This window comes from Brassica napus, chromosome C4, assembly GCF_020379485.1.
Source record: "Brassica napus cultivar Da-Ae chromosome C4, Da-Ae, whole genome shotgun sequence".
NCBI lineage: Eukaryota > Viridiplantae > Streptophyta > Magnoliopsida > Brassicales > Brassicaceae > Brassica > Brassica napus.
The window spans coordinates 32,441,069-32,464,955 of record NC_063447.1 but is presented as its reverse complement, the minus strand read 5'-3'; the positions used below and the strand labels follow the sequence as shown (position 1 = coordinate 32,464,955).

Here is a 23,887-nt window from a genome sequence, read left to right as displayed (position 1 = left end):
TCTAGAATAATTCTAACTCTTATGAATAACAGGTTTAACAAGCACCAGTGGTCTAGTTGTAGAATAGTACCCTGCCACGGTACATCACTATTTTGTTATGTTTTTTGCCAGCCCATTAGAGCATTAACTGCTAATCGGCAATAAATTTATGCTTTTTTATTTGCCTCGTTGCATCATTTTCTTAAACGAAGCTATTACACAGGAGTAAAAACACTCATCACATGAAGATTTATACTTGTTTGTGAATACTTGTCCTTCTTGAGCACAAGATCCGTACCATAAACACTAGAGGCATGATTATTCGAACATATAAATAAACATACAAATTTCTGTATCATACTATAACACTGGATCCTAATTTAGGATTTTTGCTTAGATTTTTTTATCTTTTCTGTATAGCCAAGCCAATTTCTCGAACATGTAAATAATCATAAATCCAAGACCATTTACCTGAAAATGATCCAAAAACTGTCGTCTCCAATGAGGGAAACACCCCCAAGGCCGAGTGTACTAGACTTGACGTACGTACGAGCAAAGTCTTAAGAATCAAGACACAGAGTGTTTTTAGTTAACTAAGAATTTGTGTTTTTTTAAGTTAAAACGTAATAAATTTGTGATGATATCGAGATGGTTAGTATGATTTATGTTACATATATAACAATAAAAAAGATATATGTTCCAAAAGATTTTTTTTTTATAAGCCCTATCGGCTGATCCGGTTGGCCCCGGGAGGAACGCACTTAGGGCCTGATTGGTTCAAACGTAGCGGTTGCAGTTGCGGGAGTTTGCGGATGCGGGTGGTTGCGGTTTCTAGCAGTTTTAAGAGATTTGTACGACTGGTTCTGCGGTTATAAATCGGTGCGTTTGCGGGATACTTATGACTGGTTAACTACAAAATGCAGTAACGGTTAAATAATAAATTAACAATATTTACATTTTATATAATTATAAAAATATTAAAAATCATAATATTATAATAAATATAAAAATTATATTTTGAAAGCTATAGTTTTAAATTTTTAAAAAATATAAAACATATTTTTATTTTAAAATTTTATAATATTAATTAAAGTATAATAGATATATTTTAGTGTTTTTATAATTTCAATTTAAAATTTTTATTGAATATTTTTATTTTTGTATTTATATTGTTTTAAAAAAAAGAAAAAAAAATTATCCTCCCGCAACCGCCTGCAACCGCAAACAGCTAGTTGGAACCAGCTTTTGAATTTATGAGGTTTAGAGCGGTTTGAACCGGTTTGGAGCGGTTTGAGCGATTGTTGTCAAACGCCAACAACCGCTACTAACCGCGAAAGCTGCGTTTGCGGGTGGTAGCGGGAAAACCAGTCATACCCTTAGTGCTATAAAGTGGATTACCCGAAAGCATACCACACTACTGCATGACCAAAACATCTGGAGGATATTAATATATATATATATATATATATATATATATATATATATATATATATATGATATTTAATATATTTCGAGGGCATCTAGAATTTTTTTCTTATTTATGAATACCAAGCCGGTTCTTTGAGCCAGGCAACATCAACAATCGAGACCAAAACCATCAAAAAGTCTTGAGGCATACACGTATAAGCTACATAAAAATAATATATATATATATATAATTATATATAGATGGGATATGTTGATAGGAATCAACCCATGTCTTGATAGAATGAACCATCATGAGAAGGAGATGTAGCCAAAATTTGCTGACTGAAGCTCTTTGAGATGATCTTGATTGAAAGAGTTCAAATGTTGTTCCAAATCAGGGTAGATGGAGACTTCTCCAAAGCCCGAGCAGTTCCCGGTGGGGTAACTATTAACTGTCGCATCTCCGTGCTGAACCATCCATGAACTTCCGGTTTGGTAAACCAAACGGGTCTCATCATGATGATGAATATTTCGATGTTCATGATGATGATCATGATGATAAGAAGTCTTAGTATTGTCTCCATAATAACTATTAGGGTTTACTGATGATGGTGAATCAGCAAACATTATGCTTTGTGCAGCCTGTTGCTTTAGAATCTCAAGCTGCGCTTGTAGATTCACAACCTATAAACACAAAAATAAACAATTAAAAAACAGTCGGCTAAGTATTCTTATATATTGATTATATATGTTTATATAGCTTGGAAATATCAAGATTAGGGTTTTGAAAGGAAATACCTGTTGTTGGAGAGCAAAGATATGAGAGACACAGCCATAAATTGGATCTTGAAGCCTAGCTTGTGCTTCATAAGAGATTGTAATGGCGGCTTCACAACGATCACTAATGGGGAGATTCGAGAGAATTTTAGAAGCATTGCTAGCTCCAAAGACCTTGTGAATGGCTGCAAAGTGTGAAGCTCCTTGGTCATGACAAAAGTATGGAGCAAACACACATCCATTTGCACATTTCCTCCTAAGAAACTTACAAGCTCCACAAGGAGAGCCAGAGCTACTCATGATATGATTGGTGTTGATGACAATTCTTGATTCGAAGGTCGAATTTAATTTTAGGATCAATTGTGTTTGTTGCTATGGGAATAGGTTTTTGATTTAACCTTGAGTATAGCTTTAAGGAGAGATGTTTTATAAACAAGGCAAAGGTGAAGATGAAGGTGGGTTACATTATTCCATTTGTTTAATTATAATTTGTCTGCTAAATGGCCTACAGTTCTCATGTTTATTTTTATTCATTCCTTCTGCATTAGTACAATTTTGTTTTTGCTAAAGAAATTGACAATCCTTTTGGATTTTTCTATGCATAAAAAACGAGAGATTCACTGTAATTAAGAGAAAAGCATGCCCGATATATAATGTATATAAAAAAACAGATATTGCATAGTAGATGGACGTGTACATCTCTACTAACCCAATTTGATTAAACCTAAAGCAAAAAATTAAATAAATAAAAGACAAATTGATTACATGTACAATCGACCTTCTTTTTTTTGGCTCCACACAGTTAGCGATGAAGAAATTCAACATAAATATAGACATACACAAAAGAAGAAGAAAAGGAGTTGGTTAGCAATAAAGAAATTCAACATAAATATAGATATACTTGTATTATATCAAATTTACATCATAGATTATATCAGAGATTTATGATAGAAAGTTTTTCAATCATTAGAAATATTTTCTCACTATCGCAAGTTACGATAAATTATAGAATGGAAAATTCATCACAAATCAGCTATGAAAAATCTGATGGATTATTTACATAGGATTGCGCATTGTAAAATATTATATCATGAAAATATTTTTTTATAGTTAAACCAAACACAAGTCTATAAAGCCCGTTTGATTATTTCAAATCCTTGAAAATGTCACAGAGTGTACAAATAAATCATAATAAATCTTTTTTTTCTTAAAATATTTCATAATATATTAAAATAAATATATTCTTATACATTTTTACATTCTTCACAATTTGATTTTAAACATGGTCAAATAGATAACAACAAACCCTTTTTTCTTAAAATATTTCATAATATATTAAAATAAATATATTCTTATACATTTTTAAAAAATTCTTCACAATTTGATTTTAAGCGTGGTCAAATAGATAACAACAAACCCTTTTTATTTTTAAATTAAAGATAATGAGTGTCTAACGTCCTAATTGTATTTAACATTTCCTTCATGTTTCATCAAGTGTAGTATAGTAGTTGGAGCGCCCAATGTCGCAAGGACTCATACTTCAATTATTCAAGAGACTTACAGTAATGTTGAAAAAAAAACTTTCTCCATTACCAACAAGGAATCCATTTGAATTTTGAAGAATATAGATTGTTTATACATACTCTAATTGGGGACCTGCTCCAATCCACCCACATTCTTAATATATATAATATGATATTGGTTAGTCCTCAGTCTTATCGATCTAGAAGAAACAAAACCTCAAATTTTCTAGGGATCCATTAACTATTAAGAACCATGCTAGATCATGTTTATACACATGCGTTAAACACTCCAGTTTATATATAATTTATTTGGTTGCATACCACATTGGTCGGCATATATATCTTATATCAAAATAAATTATACGTGTTTACCCAAAAAAAAAAATTATACGTACATAACTGTGTTTTCCTATTTTCATGCTGATCGATCTATCGTCTTTTGTTGCCAACTATTATACACTGATCTATTAGTTTACTCTACATACCATGCGATCTAATTCGAGTCTCTGTTACTCCATGCAGTCAACTAAGCATTATGAATTTCAGGGAAGACACTAGCGAGTGCAGAAAAACATATATGCGTGTTCATATATAATATATTAATAAAGACTTTATTTTTAAAATAAAGAAAAAACAGATAAGAAAATGTGCCAACAATAGAGACAACAATGGATGAGAAAATGGTATATGATATATTTGAACGAGGGTCAGGTTGTCGAGCAATATCGAGAATTATAATCTAAACCTTAAAATAATAATCCAATTAATGATAAGAATTGATTTGTTATCAAATTAAGACTTAAATAAATTTATTTGTGGCATTTAAGTTTATTTGTGGCACACATAAGAACTAACATGTAGACCTTTCGCAGGGGACAAATTAATCACATCTCACACCAAAAGATCCAATAATAACTCTTAATCCCGTAACGTTTTTTTTTCCCAACCAATAATTTAATTTTCCAAATATTAATAATACACTAGAAATAAAATGAATCAAATGTAGTGATCAAACTGTTGAAAACTCCTCATTTTATCGGAATGATTAAATGATTTTTACCATCCTTTTTCGGTGGTAATTTTAGACGAATTAGTTGCAACTTTACATTTTCTCTATATTTGGGGATTACAAAGGGTTTTGAATCTATATTTATATCGGGTTGTACGAAACTTTTTTTTAGAGAAAATGTACGTGTAGATTTTTTTTTTTGCTAACTGAGTATCCTGGCCCCACCGAAATGGTCCAAACTAGAGACCGAAGTGAGCATGGACACTGCCAGGACGTCACCATGTGGCTCACCGTGTAACGGTCTTCGGTCTCAGATGCTGCAATCCACATGTAAATTTCGCAGTGGCCAATGCTCGAACCTAGGGGCGGGCACTCCAGCTGGAGCTCCTATACCACTAGACCAAAACAACTTGGCGTAGATTGTAGAATAAGAAAAAAAAAATTAAAATCACCATCATGATTTCCCCTCTCCGAAGTCTCTAGCCTTGTTTGTTGCCATTGCAAATAAACAATAAATAATGTATATTTATATATGGGAAATTGGCAAATATGGCCTAAAACTTGATTTTAAATACAAAAATATATTTTAAATTCAATCAAATGCAAAAATAATCAAAAATATTATAAAAATTACAACGAGTCTTTCATAACAAAAAAATACATATATGTATTTTTACGAGTATAACCCCTCGAGGTCTTATGTGATTTTGGAAGTCTTTTGTGAGAAAAGAATTTCCAAGAAGTCCTACCTGAGAAGACTTTCTAAGAAGATTTCACAAGAAGTGTTTACATGTATTAGATTTTAAAAATAATTTATAAATCTTTAAAAAAAATATTTTTATGTGGGAAAATGTTAAATCAACTAAGTATAAACAATTTTAAGCCATGTAAATTTAGATTTGCTAAAACTGTATTGTTTTCAATATAGATGAATGAATATATGTTGCAGTATTGTTTATATTTTACGGTTAGATTTTGAAATCTTAATTTAAAAAAAAGAAAATTCAATTAGACATATATGTGTTTAGTTTTGTATATATTAAACACTTTATAAGTTGATCATATGTTTAAGTGTTTATTGCTATTTAGTTAGTTATTTGATTTTAGGGTTATGCAACGCATTATAAGACTTCTTGAAGACTCTTCTTGGACGAAAAGTAAATTTAGAGTTAACAAGACTTGGAAGTCTTATGAACCGAAAATATTTAATAATTAGAATTTTTGTCATCTTATATAAAAAAACTTTACACATTCTCTCTCTTTTTCTCAAATGGCAACAACAAAAATGTAATGTTTTTTCTTCTAAAACTTTCTAATTTCTCTCTAATCTCTTTAAACTTAAGAACACCAAACTTTATATCAATTTCTCATTTTTGTCTCATGTCTTTCTCACTAATTTAACTTGTTTTTGTAAGTTTTTCATTACGTGGTTCTTATCTTCCACTCCTTTAAAGGTAGATCTATAAATTTTGGATATGTATTTCTATATGTTTATATGTTAGATTCTAAAAAGTTATATAGTCAACCTAATGTGATTGTTTTATTTATTATTTAAGCATAGAAAATTATTTTTGAGATGTCTCTCTGTTTTGAAGCCATTTTACCGTTTTTTGATATGCATGTTTTTCCAAATCTAAGTCAGACTTCAGAACCAGGAAGTCTCTCAAAATTTTCCAATTCCAAAGTCTTCCGAAGTCTTCCGAATTCAGGAAGACTTCGAAATACTTCCTAGAAGACTTCACATGCATGATTTCTTGCGCAAAGTGGTACAAATGGATGATGTCAAGTAGAATCCAATCTTATCTATGTCGAAGAATGATCTCTAGCTCCATGTGTAAAATTTTACTTATGGTATGTTTTGTGATTTGTGTGTGTACTCTATTACTTGTAGATTCTTTTGTAAACTTGAAGAGAAGTTAATGAAAAGAATTTGGAAAATATATTCATGCCTACAATATTATTTTGCCAAAATAACTTGACATTATTGAAGTCATTGAAACAACACACCAAAAATTATTTTAAAATTATCAATCACATAACATTTCTGGAAAGAAGTGGTGAAGGCAGGTTATAGGATGTGGGGGCACGTGCACCCACAATTATATTAAATTTCAGATTTTTGTATGTATAAACATCAAAATTTTGTTAGCTCATATGGTGAAATGTAGCTTGTGCACTCACACTTTCCCTAGTTCATTCCTTTTCATGTGCATTTTTATAGTTTTATCATCAATAGTGCACCCATCATTTAAAGGGTCTAGATTCATCATTTTTATAGTTATTCTTAGGTTCACTTCCTAGGGTGGTGAACCTATAGGTTCACCAACCAATAGAATTTTGTTATTTCATATTCGATATCTTTTAAAAAAGAAAACAAAATATTATCAAATTATATTATGTTTTTAAAATAAAAAGGTAAATAAATAAATAAAAATAGTTGTAGTTACAAAAATATCATTTAAAAAAATATATTTTTAACGTTGTCATCAAGACACTAAACCCTAAACCATTGGATAAATCCTAAACCATTGGGTAAACTCTAAACCCTTGAATAAATCCTAAACCCCAGAATTTATCAAAGGGTTTAGGATTTATCCAAGGGTTTAGGGTTTATCCAAGGGTTTAATGTTTAGAGTTTAGGATTTAAGGTTTAGTGTTTTACTGACAACGATTAAAATATTTAAAAAAAATATTTTTTTAACTACTACTATTTTTTATTTATTTTTTATCTTTTTATTTTAAAAACATAATATAACTTGGCAATATCTTATTTTCTTTTCTAAAAGATATCAAATATGAAATAACAAAATCCTATTGGTTGGTGAACCTACAGGTTCACCCTAGGGGGTGAACACAAGAATAACTCTCAAAGAAGACTTCTTAAAACAATTCTTAAAAACTAATCAGATAACACATTAAGTATTCTTTCTCGGAAGACTTCATGCGAATTAAGCGGAAAAATAAATAAATGGAAAATTATAATCTAAGCAGGAAACTTAAACTTTAAGTGAAAGTTGAAATTTAAAATCTCATGAAATTTAAAATGTATATCTTATGATGTAAGAAGACACATTAAACCACATGATTTGATATTCTTGAAGTTACTTAACATTTTTGAAAGTCAAAAAACATATCTTAAAGTTACTTAACACTCTTGAAAATACAAGTTTTACAAAAACTAACGTAGAAAACTTCTACCGAAATCTTCTCTCATTAACTAGAAACATTAATAAACATGAATATTTTTAACTTGATAATTATCACGAATTAAGTTATGAACTTCTTTTAGAGCCCAAGTATTAATTAATACACATAAATTGACAAGAAAATCTTAAAAGTCATTTTAATTGTGGAGAAAATGAACATTTATAAACATTGATGTAGAAGACTTCTATAGAAGATTTCTTTCGTAACCAAATGTTTGACCAGAAACACAGAATTAAAATCGAGAAGACTTCCACACATCTGACATCTGAAGTTTTTTAATTATTAATATTAAATATTTTACTATTAATTGTTAATTACAAAACTAACCTATGCAGACTTCCGGCAACAGTGAGAATACTTCATTTAACAGCAAAGAAGACTTCATGCAATAATCAATACAAGAAAACATGAGATTAACGACGGCGGTATTCCTCATGAGTTCGTCGTAAAAGAGGCTTTACGAGGAATTAGCGAGGAAACACGTTTCGTCGTTACTCGTTCGTCGTAACGCATATTTCCTCGCCAAGTCGTCGTAACTTAGCAAGGAAAACATTTCGTCGTAAAGACGAAGTATATCATTTTGTCGTAAAGACGAAGTATATCATTTCGTCGTAAAGACCACTTAATCATTCCACGTAAGGAGGTCGCTATATTTTCTCGTAAATACCTCGAAAGGAGTTCCTCGTAAATTACACGTAAATATCTCGAAAGTATTTCCTTGTAAAATTCACGTAAATGCCTCAAAAATATTTCCTCGTAAAATACTCGTTTAACCTTCCTCGTCATTTCCTCGTAAACTTTCCAGGTAAATAAGTCATAATTTAGATATGAATTTACTTCAGTTTTTTATTTTACAGAATTTAAAAATATAATTAAAATTAATAATTAAAATTATTTAATTTATTAATAAAATTATAATTTTAAATAAAAATCAATACGAAAATATTTTATATATAAATAAGTTGTGAATTTATAATACAACAACCGGAAAAAAAGAACTAAGGGTAGTTCATCTCCTGGTAGAATTCCCCACTCTTCCTTGCAACATCCGCCTCGTTATGTGTGCCAGATGACTCGCCTGGAATTGGATGTTGTTGTCGCAAGTTCCTCAGCATGGACTCTCATTCCGGATTTGTGGCCGCTATAACGTCCAAGAAGCCCTCGACTCCACCCATACGAGCTGTGAACACAGCTTTTGTCGAGGCCAACTCGTTACGCAGCTCAGTGACTTCCTCATCCCGTCTCTGACCATAAGACGATGTCCTTCTCGAAACATCATTGACGGAACCAATCCCCAACGTACGTCCCTTTTTCTTAGGGACAACCTTAAAAACAAAAAATAAATATTCTTAGTAAAAATTTAAAGTTAAATTAAATAAATAATAAAAAAATTAAAATTTTAAAAAATTTACCTCCTCGTAATTCCTATCCACTTCAAGTGTGGATAAGGTGACGGGTAATCCGTCGGTGGACTGCTGGGTCAGCTGGGTCTGGCGGTTGTCAACCCGAGCAACCAAGTCGTTGAAGATTTACTCGGACTTGCCATCTAGAAATTGGCCCGCCTTGTTCATGTGGGTCCTCTCGTAAAATTGAAAAAGAGACGGGAGTTGTCCCGTCTCTTTGGACTAAAAAACATTTAAGAAAGTTAGAATATATATATATATATATATATAAAATAATTAAATAAAATATTTAATTACCATTTCCAAACGGACACCGGCGTGGGGTTTTTGGCCCGTAGAGTGAAGCATCGGCCCGTGGTTGTGCTCGTCTACCGTGTTACGGGAGGCAGAGCAAGACTGGGCAATTCTCATGGCGTCAGGATCCCGCCAATAACGGATGAGGCCATCCCACGCATCCGTGGTGAGCTCAGCAGGTTTGCCACGCTCATACCCCTTCACGATCTAGTCACCCTTCCAGTTGGAGACCTTGTCCAACAATCGAACTTTCACCTTCGCGTAGAACGATTTTCTCACCCTCTCATTGACCCCCATGGACGAATGATATTTTTGCTGTAAAAAAAATTAAATTAATAATTAGTTAAAAAAAATATATATAAATCATGAAAAAATTAAAGTATATATAATTAATAATAGTAACTTACAGCGTAAATTTTAACCACGTCTTTCTGACGTAGATCGGCGTCTTTTTCCAGTTCGGATGTGCCATGGAGAAGTAACCTTTGATTGTGTCGGTTACGTCCGATGCAAGACATCCGTCAACCCCAAACCTGAAAAAAACAAATTTAAAGTATAAATTATTTATTAATGTTATAAAAAAATTTTAAAAGAATTAAAAAATAATAATTAATGTAACATACCACAATGATCCGTCCGGTCGGTCGGGGTCTATGACTGGTAAACCTTCTCTGTCTGCCTGACCAAGAAGGTCATCGACAGTGTACTGCGAGTAAAGAGCACTCAGAGGCACCATCAAATCGGGATGAATCTCGGCGGGCATCGGAGGAGGCACAGGTGGAGGCATCGTCGGAGGAGCCATCGGAGGAGGCACATGAGGAACCGATGGTGCACTAGAAGAAGGTGACCGAGAGACTCTCTGAGAAGGCTGAGTCTCGGGGACAGTCTCCGGACCCGAAGAACCGGGAGCTGAAGAAGACGGGCCTAAACGACTATTAGGCTCACCGAACATCTCTCTGTAATGGGGAGTAAGTCTGTTCTTTCGAACCGTCTGGAAAAAAAAAATTAATTTTTAAAATTAACATCAACAATAATTAACAAATTCTCTAAATAAAAAATTCAATAAATCTAGCTAAATTCCCTACATTAACCACCTAATCAACACTAATTAACATAAAATCAGTAAACATATCTAAATTCCCTACACTAAACACCTAATCTACCCTCAACTAATCAAATTAGAGAGGAAATAGAGAGAGTACGTACCGTAGCTACGAAAGAGAGGAAGTGGAGACGGAATGGAAGTCAGAAGCTCGCGTGTATATATAAAAAATTAGTAATCATCGTAATTTCCTCGTAAAGTTACGAGGAACTAGCGAGACCCGTGTTTTTCTTTACGAGGAATTAGCGAGGTCCGCGTTTTGCTTCCTCGTAACGTCCTCGTTGATTAACAAGGAATTAGCGAGGCCCGCGTTTTTATTTACGAGGAATTAGCGAGGCCCGCGTTTTCCTATTATGAGGTCTTTACGATGAATTGTGCTTATGTGGAATTAACGAGTCCCGCGTTCTTTATTTTTAGGATTCGTTGTAAGCTCCTCGTTAGTTTACGAGGAAATAGCGAGGATTATGTTTAAATCCCTAAAATCCGAAACCCCAAACCCCAAACCCCATCTTCATTATCTTCTACTTCATATATTCCAAACTCCAAACCCATCTTCCCTTTAACGATGAACTCGCGAGGCCCGTGTTTGGCTTCCTCGTAACGTCTTTGTTCATTTACGAGGAATTAGCGAGGCCCGCTTTTTTATTTACGAGGAATGAGACGAAGCTAATTGGTCGTAAAACCTTTCAAAATTTCATATAAATACTCACCAGTGTGCTTCTCAAATCAAAGATAAACTCACCAATTTGCTTCTCAAATCAGAGATAATTACTCACCAGTTTGCTTCTCTAATTAGAAAGATTTGAAAAAAAAATAAGGAGAAGAAAGATACTGGAACACATGTGGACGGAGAGAAGGCTAGACTTACGTAGGTCTCGCCTTGTTTCTTCCCACCTGTGATTCCAGTATCGTTCTTCTCTTCTTTTTTCAAATATTACAACGGTAGTCCCTAATTGGTCGTTCATTTATGAGGAATTAGCGAGACCCGCTTTTCATTTACGAGGAATGAGTGAGTTGGGACATTCAATATTGTATTCATGATTTTCTCAAAGAAATTTGTCTCTATGTGCATCACATCGAGGTTGTGGCTCAGAAGAAGATCCTTCCAATATGGCAACTCCCAAAATATACTCTTCTTGTGCCAGTTGTGATGAACACCGTAAGAATCATGCATATTACCGGGGACATGCCAATTACCACCACAACGAACTGTTTCGTTAGCTCCGTAGTAGTCGATTTGCGCTTCAATTTGTTCTCCAGTTAGATATGGAGGAGGAGTGTCTCTCACAACCCTTTTGTGCCTAAATAATTTCTTGTTTCTTCGGTACGGATGGCCAATGGGAAGAAATCGACGGTGACAATCGAACCAACTTGTCTTCCTACCATTCTTTAGTTGAAACGCATCTGTCGTTCCATTACAATATGGACAAGCTAATCTCCCATGTGTAGTCCATCCAGACAACATCCCATAGGCAGGAAAGTCACTTATGGTCCACAAAAGCATCGCTCGCATCGTAAAATTCGTCTTCGTTGAGCAGTCATATGTCCTCACCCCTATTGACCACAAATCCTTCAACTCTTTTATCAGTGGTTGTAGGAAAACATCCAGAGACCTTTTTGGATGGTTCGGACCATGTATTAATATGGTCAAGAATAGAAACTCCAGTTGCATGCACATCTCCGGTGGCAGGTTGTATGGTGTAAGAAAGACTGGCCGCAATGAATATTGTCTCTCTGACATTCCGAATGCACTAAATCCATCTGTGCATAATCCAAGATACACATTCCGGCTATTGCTAGCAAATTTCGGATGTAGTTTGTTAAAATGTTTCCAGACTCTTGCATCTGATGGATGAGTCATCTCACCATCCGTCTGAGTATGCTCGGCATGCCATCTCATCCCTCCGGCTGTCTACTCAGATTGATACAATCTTTTCAATATGTCTGTAATTGGTAGGTACCACATCCTTTGGTACGGTACCCTATTACGTCCCCGTCCTTGCGGCTTGAATCGTGGCTTCTTGCAGAATCGGCATTCTTCTAACTTCTCATCATCTCCCAGTAGATCATGCAGTTGTCGATGCAAAAATCTATCATCTCCGAAGGCAACCCAAGACTATAAACCAGTTTCTGAATCTCATAATAAGAATCAGCAGACATATTGTCTTCCGGCAAATACTCTTTAAACAAGTCTACCCATTCATTCATGCAACTTTCAGGTAGATTGTGATCAGTTTTAATATTCATCATTCTATCATCCAACGACAATTTAGAGAGATCTTCTCTACAACCACTGTAAAGTGGCTGATTCGTCGCATTTAACATTTCATAAAACTTTTTTGCATCTATGTTAGGTTCTTCATCTTCATCATGAGCTACGAATGCATCAGCTACCATATCATAAACCCTATCATAATCTACCATCTGCTCCTCCTGATGGTAACTATGTTCATTATGCACATGATGATCAACCGGTTCTTCCTGAAAATTGCTATTACTACTACTAGCTTCATTGTGATCATAATTATAACATTCTCCATGTTGAAACCAGATATAGTAATTTGGTGTGAAACCTCTATTTATTAAATGCTTCCAAACATTTCCACGATTTGCCAATTTCGAATTGTTGCATTTTCGACAAGGACAGAACATCTAACCGCTTTCTTGGGCGAGCAGTGTGGAATCTACTTGATGCATAAATGTCTCCAGCCCCGCAAGGTATTCTTTCGTCACTCTCTCGTTAGCATCTCTATGCATATACATCCACCACCGCAACTCGAAAATACTCTCGGAGCCCGACATTTTTTTTTTCTTGTTGGTGTGTTTAAAATAATGTTCAAACGTCCATATTTATAGGAAATTTTCGAATCTGGTAGTTGTAATTTTGATAGGAATTTACGAAGAAATTTAGTTAGGTTGCCGAAAAAAACGTGTTACAACTACAAAGTTGGTGGATTCAAAATTTTTTCGCTAAGTAGACGTAAAATATTTCCTCGTAAAGTACACACTACATTTACGTCGAGTTTACGAGGAAAGCGTATTTCTTCGTAAAAACCACGTGACATTACATCGACTTTACGACGAAATAATTTCGTCGTTATTTTACGAGAAAATAACGTTGATTTTATATTTCCTCGTAAGTTCCTCGTAAAATCGATGTAAATTTACGAGAATTAGTTTTCCTCGTTAATTTTCCTCGCTAAACTTGTGTTTTCTCGTAGTGAACGAGAAGACTTCATGTAACGTAGCTTTTTGTACGATTTTGACAGTCTAATTTTGTTGCGATCTTATAGCTACGTTTTTGTCGTGGGATTTTGTGGCTAATCTTCATATTGTCACAAAATCTGCCTCATAGCCATGGAAATAAAATCGTGGCTATAGTCATTTTCAACTAGTATTATGTGCTATTTATGAGTTAAATTCAGACACCAACCTAAAGTACAAAATAATCATAGAGTAAATGTGTAACCATTTTTCATAAAAAATGTTTAATATCACAAAAGTTTTGAAAATTTGAATTTTATTTGCCCCGAACTAGAGAATCGACTATGAGTACAAAACTGTTAAAATTTAATAATTGAGATTTGATGAGTGAACTATATCTTAAATATATGATATTATTCAGGTTAAAAATCATGTTAATTAGTTTAAAATTATTTTTCTATTCTAATATATTAATTTAATATATATATATATATTTAATGTAGTTTTATAAATCTATAAAATATTATTTTTAAATACATATTTTAAATTTAAGATGGATAGTTAGAAAAAGGTGATTAATATTTTCTGTTTTTCCTTTTTACTGAAAATACAATCTATTAATAAGTAATGGTGAAAAAGTCAGAATCAATGCCCTTCCAAAAAACTAAGAATAAAAAACAGGATAGAGAAATAAATTACAAACTGAGAGAAATTTGCGTGGCCACATCTACGGACGAATTTTCCTCTTCAAAACTTAAGTAATCCAAGCTTTTTTTTAGAAAAAGACTATAAGAGTACATAAGTAGTAAATACATTCTTATTACCTTTGATTACGAAGACAAAAGAAAATGGATACTTCACATTGCCATTATCAAGGCTACATCCTTCTTCTAGTTCTACTTTATTCATCTATGTTTGATGTAGCTTCAAATATAGACATTTCCAGTGATGCAAGAGGCAGCAAAACCGATAGTAACCCGAAACAATATGTGAACTGTGGAAATTATGAAGTTAAAAGGAGACAGATGACTGTTTCTTGTTCCAAATCAGCTGAATATATTATTACAAAGATCAATTTCGCTGATTATGGCAATCCTACCGGTTGTAGTGAGGAGCATAAAGTTAGTAGACATGGCAATTGCGGCGCACCAGATACCTTGAGAATCGTCAAAAAGGTTAGAAAAATCAACGAGAATATTGACAATATATTGTGGATTAGCGAATGATAAATATTTCAATGAATCTTATTGTTAAGTATTATTTGTGCAGAATTGTCTTGGAAAACACAAGTGCGAGCTTTACGTTTCAGATGAGATGTTTGGTCCGAGTCACTGCAAGAAGGATATTAAGCTCATTGTTGTATTCACATGCACAAAAGCTTAGGTTTTTTTATTTTCTCCTTAATAAAGGACTTAATATAATTCTGGTTAATTTGTTTCCTTTTATTGTATCGATCAAGTTCTTGTTGATAATTAAAGGAACATTTCATATTTTGTTTTTCTATTTGTTATTTTGCAACTGATGAATTCTAAAATTCACTCAGAAATAGGGTTTACGGATAAAGAGACTTGGTTGACAAGTAAGCTCGACATAGAAAGACTAAGCTATGATCAACTATATAGAAAATGAGTTGTCTATTGATGAATACAAAGGGGTTTTGGATAACAATGGAGACTGTATGTAATCAGAGTATAGTTTAGCTATCCAGAATTCGGATCCCATGTATTTGGCTCTTTCTTCTTCTTTTATAGGTCTTCTTGGCTGATCTTAACGGTGGAGTGATCTCCGACGTGGACCGAGCACTTTAATAATGGTTTTTAATGCGTTTGATTTCTTTACGTTTCCAGTTGACTCCTCCGTGATTGGCGTGTTTAACTCCTTGAACCCGGGATAGGCTTTGACCTTCGTGGGCCTATGTTTCTCTCTTTGGCCATGATGGTGATCGTATTTGGGCTTTACTTCTTTTGGGTCAGGATCTCGGACTGGGTCTAGAGCTGGGTGAAACTGGGCGCCAAAAATAGCCCCTCCCCACAGAGTCTGATGTGTCTCAGGTCGTCAGGTGATTTGGGTATCGAATCTGACTTACATGGTGTATTTGAGACCATTGGTATGTTTGCATACCGAGATCCGGTTTGAAATTCTGGTTTAGCGTATTTATTGCGGATCTGGTTTAGGGGTTTTGATGGACGATGGAAAGCGAATCATCCACATAGTTGCAATCATTCCTTTCACAGCTCTTAGTTCTTCGGGTATAAATTATTGTGTCTTGTTCTCCATTTTTTATTATTGCTTGCTTTGAGGAAAACGAAAGGTTTTATTTCTTTATGGCTTTGTAATTGTGTCATTCGTTCTTCAATCGTTGTCTTGATTAGTTAGGATTTTTTTTAGAGATCGTCCTGATTCCTTATTGTTTAACTTCGCGGTTTCAGACCAGTGGTTCCTCTTGCTGCGTGAGTGTTTCTGGTAAGCTTGTCTTTCGTTTTGATATATGTTGTTTCATTCATGTCTTGAATGTTTTTTATTTTTGATGCTTTGGTTGTAGTTCTTGCTAAAAATGGTTAAACCGACTGTTGCAATTCCCGATTTTACTCAAAGGGTGATGCATTCTGCTCGAAAAAAAGAGGCCAGAGAAGCGAGGAAAAAAAATCTGCTCAAGATGAGGTAGCTCGAAAAGCGGCCTCTGAAGTGGTCGCTGGTGCGACCGCGGCTCATGGTTCTACTGTGGGGGTCACTCCCTTCGGTGTTCCCAAGGTCAGAAAGAGCCTTTCTGATGTTCAAGTTGCTACCGAGGCTGCGGCTTTGGCTCCTCCTTCTAGTTCTGTGACCGCTGGCGGTCTTGATGTTTTGGTGTTGCCTTCTGAGATTGCTGACATTTAGCATCGAAGCCACAACCGCAGTAATAGAGTCCTCTGGACCTACCGCGGTTCGTGTCCCTGATTGGGGTTGAGGCTTCGATGGAGCCTCCATCTTTTTTGGTGCTTCCTCTTCCTCCTACTAGAGGTTCTCTTCCAGAGTCTATCCCAAAGGAGGCCGCCCTAGAGGCTTCTCGTTGTTCTTCTGATAATCGGGATCGGAGGTCCGAGCTGTCTCATAGGTCATCGATGTTAGAATGGGAGAATTATTGAGAGTTTATTTCTGGAGAATGAAAAACATGAAGAACATGAGAGAAAGAGAAAGTATGAGAGAGATGTAGATTTCAAAATGTAAGAGAGAGAAGGAGAGAATAATTTCCTTAATTTAATTGTAGATCTGGATATAAGTATTTAAAGGCAAGTTGACTCAGTACACAATACAATAAAATATTCATTGTTTTTAAATATCTTCAACGGTCTTGTTCTCTCTTCTTCTTCTCTTCAATAAAATATTCTAGTATAGTAATCCTTATAAAGCCTTATAAAACCTTATAAGTCTCTAGCTTAATTCTCAAGTCTGACAACTTACTTCTCAAGTCTGGCAGCTTTCTTCTCAAGTCTTGCAGCTTACTTCTCAAGTCTTGCAGCTTACTTCTGCTTCATGTCAACACTCTCCCTCATGCTTGACCATATGGAACAAGTCAAGCTTGGAAGCCATGAAGTATTCTCTCATTAAAACCTCAACTAGGTAAAACCCTTTGGGAGAAAACCCAAGTCAAGGAAAAAGAGTAGAACACTTCATGAAGGAGATATCAGTTACATGAGAGGTCTATGAGTCCCAATTTTGGATGAATGAACTCACAGACTTTAGTGCTTGCTGCCTTGGTGAAGATATCAGCTAACTGATCTTCACTTCTAGTATAGCAAGGTAAAATGATCTTCTGCTCCACAGCTTGTCTCACCTTGTGACAGTCAACTTCAATGTGTTTTGTCCTCTCATGAAACACTGAGTTTGATGCTATATGTATGGCCGCCTGATTGTCACAGTGCATTGTAATTGGTGTTGTTGTCTCTATGCCCAAATCCTTTAGTAAGTTTCTGATCCAAATGAGCTCACTAGTAAGCTTCCTCATTGCTCTATACTCTGCTTCAGCACTTGAACAAGACACCACCTTCTGCTTCTTGCTCTTCCATGTGACCAGGTTTCCTCCAACGAAGGTGCAGTAGCCTGTAGTTGATCTCCTATCAACTCTGTCTCCAGTCCAATCAGCATCACAATACCCAACAACTTCAGTACTCTTGTTACATGCCATCCATACTCCTTGGCCATGCGCCTCTCTTAGGTACCTTAAGATCCTCTCCACCATATTCCAATGATGCACCTTAGGAGCTCCCATGTGTTGACTCACTTGATTCACAGCAAAGCACACATCTGGTCTGGTGATGGTTAGATAGATGAGCTTGCCCACCATTCTTTTATACTTCTTGATATCTCCAAATGGTGTAGACTCATACTCCCCCTCTCTCATCACCTTGTATCCTTCTTCTAATTGAGTCTTGGCCTTTTTACTCCCAAGGTTTCCTGCCTCATTTAAAATATCAAGTGTGTACTTCCTTTGAGATAAGAATAACCCCTCTTTAGAGCGGTAGATCTCAATCCCAAGAAAATACTTCAACTCTCCTAAATCTTTGATATCAAAGGCATTTTTAAGAAAGGTTTTAGTTGAGAGAATACCTTCCTTGTTGCTACTAGTGATGATAATGTCATCCACATAGACTAAGATGACCACAATACCTTGCTTACTAGTTAATGTGAAGAGGGTGTGATCATCAGCTTCTGACTTTACAAAGCCTCTTCCATTGAGGGTGGTGCCCAACTTATGGTACCAAGCCCTTGGAGATTGCTTCAAGCCATAAATTGTCTTCTTTAATCTGAGAACATTTCCTGGCTTCACCATGTTCTCAAGACCAGGAGGTGGTCTCATGTAGACTTCATCCTCCAATTCTCCTTGAAGAAAGGCATTCTTCACATCCATCTGCCATAAATCCCACTCAAGGTTGACAACAAGAGATAAGAGAATCCTTATAGTGTGAAGCTTGGCCACTGGTGCAAAAGTGTCTAGATAATCTTCACCATATACTTGAGTATATCCCCTTGCAACCAGTCTTGTCTTCTTTCTTTCTGGTTTTCCATTGGCTCCATACTTGATAGTGTAGAGAAGCCGGCTTGTCACTGCCTTCTTTCCTTTTGGAAGTTCAGTCTCAAACCATGTATCATTCTTGATCATGGCTCCCATCTCATCTCCAACAGATTTTCTCCACTCCTTGTATTGCATAGCTTCTTCATATGTTCTTGGAATGTATTCCTGATCCAATTCACTGATGAAGACTCGATGATCTTCTGGATATTGAGCAAGGGAGCATACTGCACTTATTGGGTGAGCTACAACTTCAGCATTGAAGTAAACTTTTGTGTTGATCCACTGTGAGGGTTTCTTGATCCTTGTACTCCTTCTTAAAGGTTGTATCTGCTCAGGTTCTGCTTCATTTCCTTCACTTGGCGCCTCTACTTGAGTCTCAACATCTGATTCTACTTAAGTCTCAACATCTGATTCTGATGGCATCTCATCTTGATCATGAGCTATTGAGTTCTCTTCAGGTTGAGCTTGTGTAGACTGCTCAACATTTCTACTGCCCCCCTCATGATCAGGATGAGTGCTCTCAACACTATCAGCTGCAGTAGATGGTATATTTTCAGGGACAGGTTCCACCCTTGGTAAAGAAGGCATACTGATTCTCAGGCTCTCCATTACTCTCCTAAGGTTGTTTGCTCTATCTGAGGCTGATTGAGAAAGATCTTTGAGCTCATCCCAACTCTTTCCATCATAATAGCCTCTAGATTCTACAAACTTCACATCCCTTGAGACAAGAACCCTTCTTGACTCTGGATCATAGCACTTATACCCCTTCTGAGTTGAAGAGTAACCAATGAACATAGCTTTTGAGCTTTTAGCATCAAGCTTGTTCCTCAGCTCCCCAGGTATCATCACAAAACAGAGGCATCTAAACACACGCAAGTGGTCCAAAGATGGTTTTGTCTTGTTTAGGACCTCAAAACGAGACATGTCGTTGAGGACTTTAGTTAGAGTTCTATTGATCAGATAAGTAGCAGACATCACAACATCACTCCAGAATCGTTTTGGAACATTCGTGTGGAACATCATTGATCTTGCTACCTCCATCAAATGTATGTTCTTCCTCTCAGCAACTCCATTCTGTTGAGGAGTGTAAGGACAGCTTGTCTGGTGAGTAATCCCATGTTGAGCAAGATATTTCTTGAATGCATGACTTGTATACTCTCCACCATTATCTGACCTTAGGATTTTCAGCTTGGCATTGAAATGGTTGCAGATATGGGTCTGGAAATTCTTGAAAGCATCCAACACCCTGTCCTTAGACAGAATCAGTGTCACCCAAATGTATTTGGATTTCTCATCAATGAAGGTGACAAAGTATTTGTGGTTATCCCTGGACACACATGGAGCAGTCCATACATCAGAGTGAACTAGGTCAAAACATCTTTCATAGATGGTGCTAGACTGTGGGAAGACTGTTCTACAATGCTTCCCCAATATGCAAGCTTCACAATCATCATTCTTGAAGACCACACCTGAAAGCATCAAGTTTAGGGCTCTTGTATGAGGATGTCCCAACCTAGCATGCCATAGTGTGCTATCAACCCCGCTGGATGTACTAGCCAAACACTGAGAAGTAGATGGTCTAGACATATCTCTCTTCTGAAGAAGATAGAGTTCATTGTGAACGTGCCCCTTTCCAATCAGTTGGCCTGTCTTTAAGTCTTGAAATTCAACCTCATCTGGTCTGAATACAACCTGACAACTCAGATCAGTAGTAGTCTTTCTCACAGATTGCAAGTTTGATGTAAACTGAGGCATATACAAGGCAGTAGATTCCCTATCAAACAACCTAAGGTTCCCTATCCCTTCTATCTTAATCTTATCACCATTTGCTATTTGAACATTCCCTGAGGCAGGCTGGACATCACTAATCAAGTTCCTATCACTAATCATGTGATGGCTTGCTCCTGAATCTATAATGATAGGTTTAGGGTCAAGAGAGTATGTACCAGCCTTCTTGGATGAGATAAAGGCTTGGATAAGAGAATGTAGGTCACTCATGGCTGCTGGACCATCAGTGTTGGCTGCACTATCAGTACTTCTCCATGTTCCTTCTTCATTTGAACCACCAATGACAGATGAATACATGGTTTGACCTTGAATCGATGGATGCTCAAACTCCTTGATTACATTCTTGGCTTGATTCAAGTCACTTCTTCTTGGCATATTGCGCTTCTTATGTTGTTCCTTAGCCTTCTTGTACTCTGGAAACAACACCATGTTGGAGTTTTCCCTCATGGAGAGATATGGACCAGTGGACAATAGATTGTTCCTACTGATTTTGAGATAAACTGGACTTTGATGAAGTTTTTCCTGATATGGCTGAAGCTTTCTTGAGTTCCAGAGAATAGGGTACTCCTCTATCTTGAGTTCTGGTGAGGTTCTTCTCTTTTGAAAGACCTTTGGACCAGTGGATAAAAGGATGTATCCAACAGATTTTGAAGATAATCTGAGAAAGAAAGAAATTTACGGAAGCTTTTGTGAGGTTCAGGAGCTTAATGCTCTGATACCATGTTAGAATGAGAGAATTATTGAGAGTTTATTTCTGGGGAATGAAGAACATGAAGAACATGAGAGAAAGAGAAAGTATGAGACAGATGTAGATTTCAAAATGTAAGAGAGAGAAGGAGAGAATAGTTTCCTTAATTTAATTGTAGATCTGGATACAAGTATTTAAAGGCAAGTTGACTCAGTACACAATACAATAAAATATTCATTATTTTTAAATATCTTCAACGGTCTTGTTCTCTCTTCTTCTTTTCTTCAATAAAATACTCCAGTATAGTAATCCTTATAAAGCTTTATAAATCCTTATAAAACCTTATAAGTCTCTAGCTTAATTCTCAAGTCTGGTAACTTACTTCTCAAGTCTGGTAACTTACTTCTCAAGTCTGGCAGCTTTCTTCTCAAGTCTTGCAGCTTACTTCTCAAGTCTTGCAGCTTACTTCTGCTTCATGTCAACAATTAAGAAATTCTCTGAGGCCTTCGAGTGCTTCTTCTTCTTTTGACAAAAGCCAACGGTGGGTTCTTGAGATAGACCTTATGAAGTGTTCAACTCTGGGGTCTGGGCAGCGGGATCTGATTGGGTTAAAGCGATCTCAGACGGATGACGGGCTAAACCTTCGAGCTGGCACGTCTTATTCTTCTTGGAAGGACGCATATGCCATGTCTTTCGAGTTTCCCTGTTATACGTCCTTGCCTAACGATGGAAAAGCTTATGTGCATTGTTATCGTGAGGTTTGCCTTGGCAGGGATCTTAGCTTTTCGGAGGATATGTTTACAAAAAATGACTCCTACAAGGGGCTTTGCCGGTCTTATGCGTTGGTGAGTTGTCCCCACGATTTAGTCTATGAAACCGTCTGTTTGTGTTATTCTGCGGGACTGATTGTAATTTTCATAACAGCATTTGGGTTGGGTGAACAGCAACTGAGTGCAGTATGAGTGCAAGATCCAAGATGCTCGTTGGGTGGCTGCTGACTCGGAGAAAGAGACTCTCCGTTGTAAGGACGCGCTCAGGGCGGAGTGCGCTATGAACCAGGAAATATACTTAATCCGCAAGATAAGCATAAACTAGGGTTGTTCAATCCGGATTTCCGTCCGGTTTTGGTTTGTTTTTTTTTCCTGTATTTCGGTTTAAAAAAGTTAGCAACCTTATTAAACTATATCTATTTCGGTTTGATTTAGTTTATATATTATCGGTTTTTGATTTATTCCGTTTTATACGAAAACGAGAAAAAAAAAGTCATTAGACGAGCAGGAAAGATGAACAAATGAAGTATTTTACTGATCTGTAAAGCCATGACTACAACAATTAGTATTATGAACCTTAGTTCTAGTCGCCTAATTCTATAGTTGAAGTATTAGATAGTCGATCACTTTTCTAGGATTTGGGTCTCTTTATATAGGTTGTTCGTAGTCGACAGTAATACGGTTTTGGTTTTGGTACAATATTCTGTAGGATTTTAATGATTCAAAATTTTACATATGAATTAAATAAACAAAAATTAATGATAAATTACAATTATAGAAATTTTGTAAAGAGATAAAATTAAACTACTTAAAGGGAAAGAAATCTGCATATCCCCTATATATTATTTGAGAAGCATTACACTTCTTTTTGTAGTCACATGTCATCACTACAATGATTCTTAGAATCATTAGAGAAATATGTTGGTCCATCTAATTATATAATAAGTTTTTATTAAACTAACATTAAATTCATCATTAATGTACTTTATTATTTCCTTAAATAAAATTTACGGAATTGCCTAATGTGGCTAAAGAGTATATTTCAATTAATGATTTTGAATAATAAAGATTTGATAAAAGTAGTGTATCTTCTATCATATTTGTTTAATTTTAAACTATTAAATAAATTAAACAACCACAATAACCATATAATAAAAATTTAGATTTTTATGTGTATGTTATATTTTGAATTTTTACGAACGGCTATAAATTACTAAAACTGTCAAAAGTCTCACATTCAAATTTTATGATCCATGGTTTAAAATTTTTGTTATGACAAAATACAAATGATTACAAAAATTATATAAGTAAAAAGTCTAATTTAATTAATTATTAAGATTAATATATATATCGTTTTAAATTAAACTATAAACCATATAAAATACAGTATTTTAGTTTCAAAATTTACTTTGAACAATTTTTTTGATAAAAGTTTTGAACGATCATTGACAACTTATTTTTTTTTAATTATAAATTACTAAAACTATTAATCCCACAATGAAAATTTTGTTATCAGTAATTTAAATTTTTTTCTATAAAAGATACAAATGATCAAAAAAAACTATATGAGTAAAAATTATCATTTAATAGAAATTAATATTAAAAATATACTAAAATATATTATCTATGTTAGTATCATTTAAATTTAATAACATACCCTATCAAATATAAAAAAAATATTTT

At 35.1% G+C, this 23,887-nt stretch overlaps 2 protein-coding genes across 4 annotated transcripts; one reads left to right on the top strand and one right to left on the bottom strand.

The window, feature by feature from the left end:
* Positions 1-1,647: 1,647 nt before the first annotated feature.
* On the bottom strand, positions 1,648-2,535 carry LOC106395845 (LOB domain-containing protein 29). Its single transcript, XM_013836188.2, has 2 exons — positions 2,185-2,535; positions 1,648-2,070 (listed from the first exon to the last, which is right to left on the bottom strand). Exons 1-2 carry the CDS (start codon positions 2,461-2,463, stop codon positions 1,696-1,698), a joined length of 654 nt encoding a protein of 217 aa, XP_013691642.1. The 5' UTR covers positions 2,464-2,535; the 3' UTR covers positions 1,648-1,695.
* Positions 2,536-14,639: 12,104 nt separating this feature from the next.
* Positions 14,640-17,224, top strand: LOC106395921 (beta-galactosidase 11-like). 3 transcript variants are annotated; one of them, XR_007322074.1, is made up of 4 exons: positions 14,640-15,080; positions 15,175-16,154; positions 16,335-16,368; positions 16,448-17,224. XR_007322074.1 is itself a non-coding variant. In XM_013836237.3 (2 exons), the coding sequence occupies exons 1-2, from the start codon at positions 14,754-14,756 to the stop codon at positions 15,286-15,288; spliced, it is 441 nt and encodes a 146-aa protein (XP_013691691.1). In that variant the 5' UTR covers positions 14,640-14,753; the 3' UTR covers positions 15,289-17,224. The 3 variants fall into 3 exon arrangements, 1 of the variants encoding a protein (XP_013691691.1); XR_007322073.1 differs by having other exon boundaries at positions 15,175-16,368; XM_013836237.3 differs by having other exon boundaries at positions 15,175-17,224.
* Positions 17,225-23,887: the final 6,663 nt, after the last annotated feature.

Bases quoted from the DNA above. Each gene is read 5' to 3' on its own strand.
- LOC106395845 (XM_013836188.2), bottom strand. From the start codon at position 2,463: ATGAGTAGCTCTGGCTCTCCTTGTGGAGCTTGTAAGTTTCTTAGGAGG. The intron at 2,071-2,184 runs GTATTTCCTTTC...TTGTGTTTATAG, and splicing joins TCTTTGCTCTCCAACAACAG to GTTGTGAATCTACAAGCGCA.
- LOC106395921 (XM_013836237.3), top strand. From the start codon at position 14,754: ATGGATACTTCACATTGCCATTATCAAGGCTACATCCTTCTTCTAGTT. The intron at 15,081-15,174 runs GTTAGAAAAATC...TTATTTGTGCAG, and splicing joins CCTTGAGAATCGTCAAAAAG to AATTGTCTTGGAAAACACAA.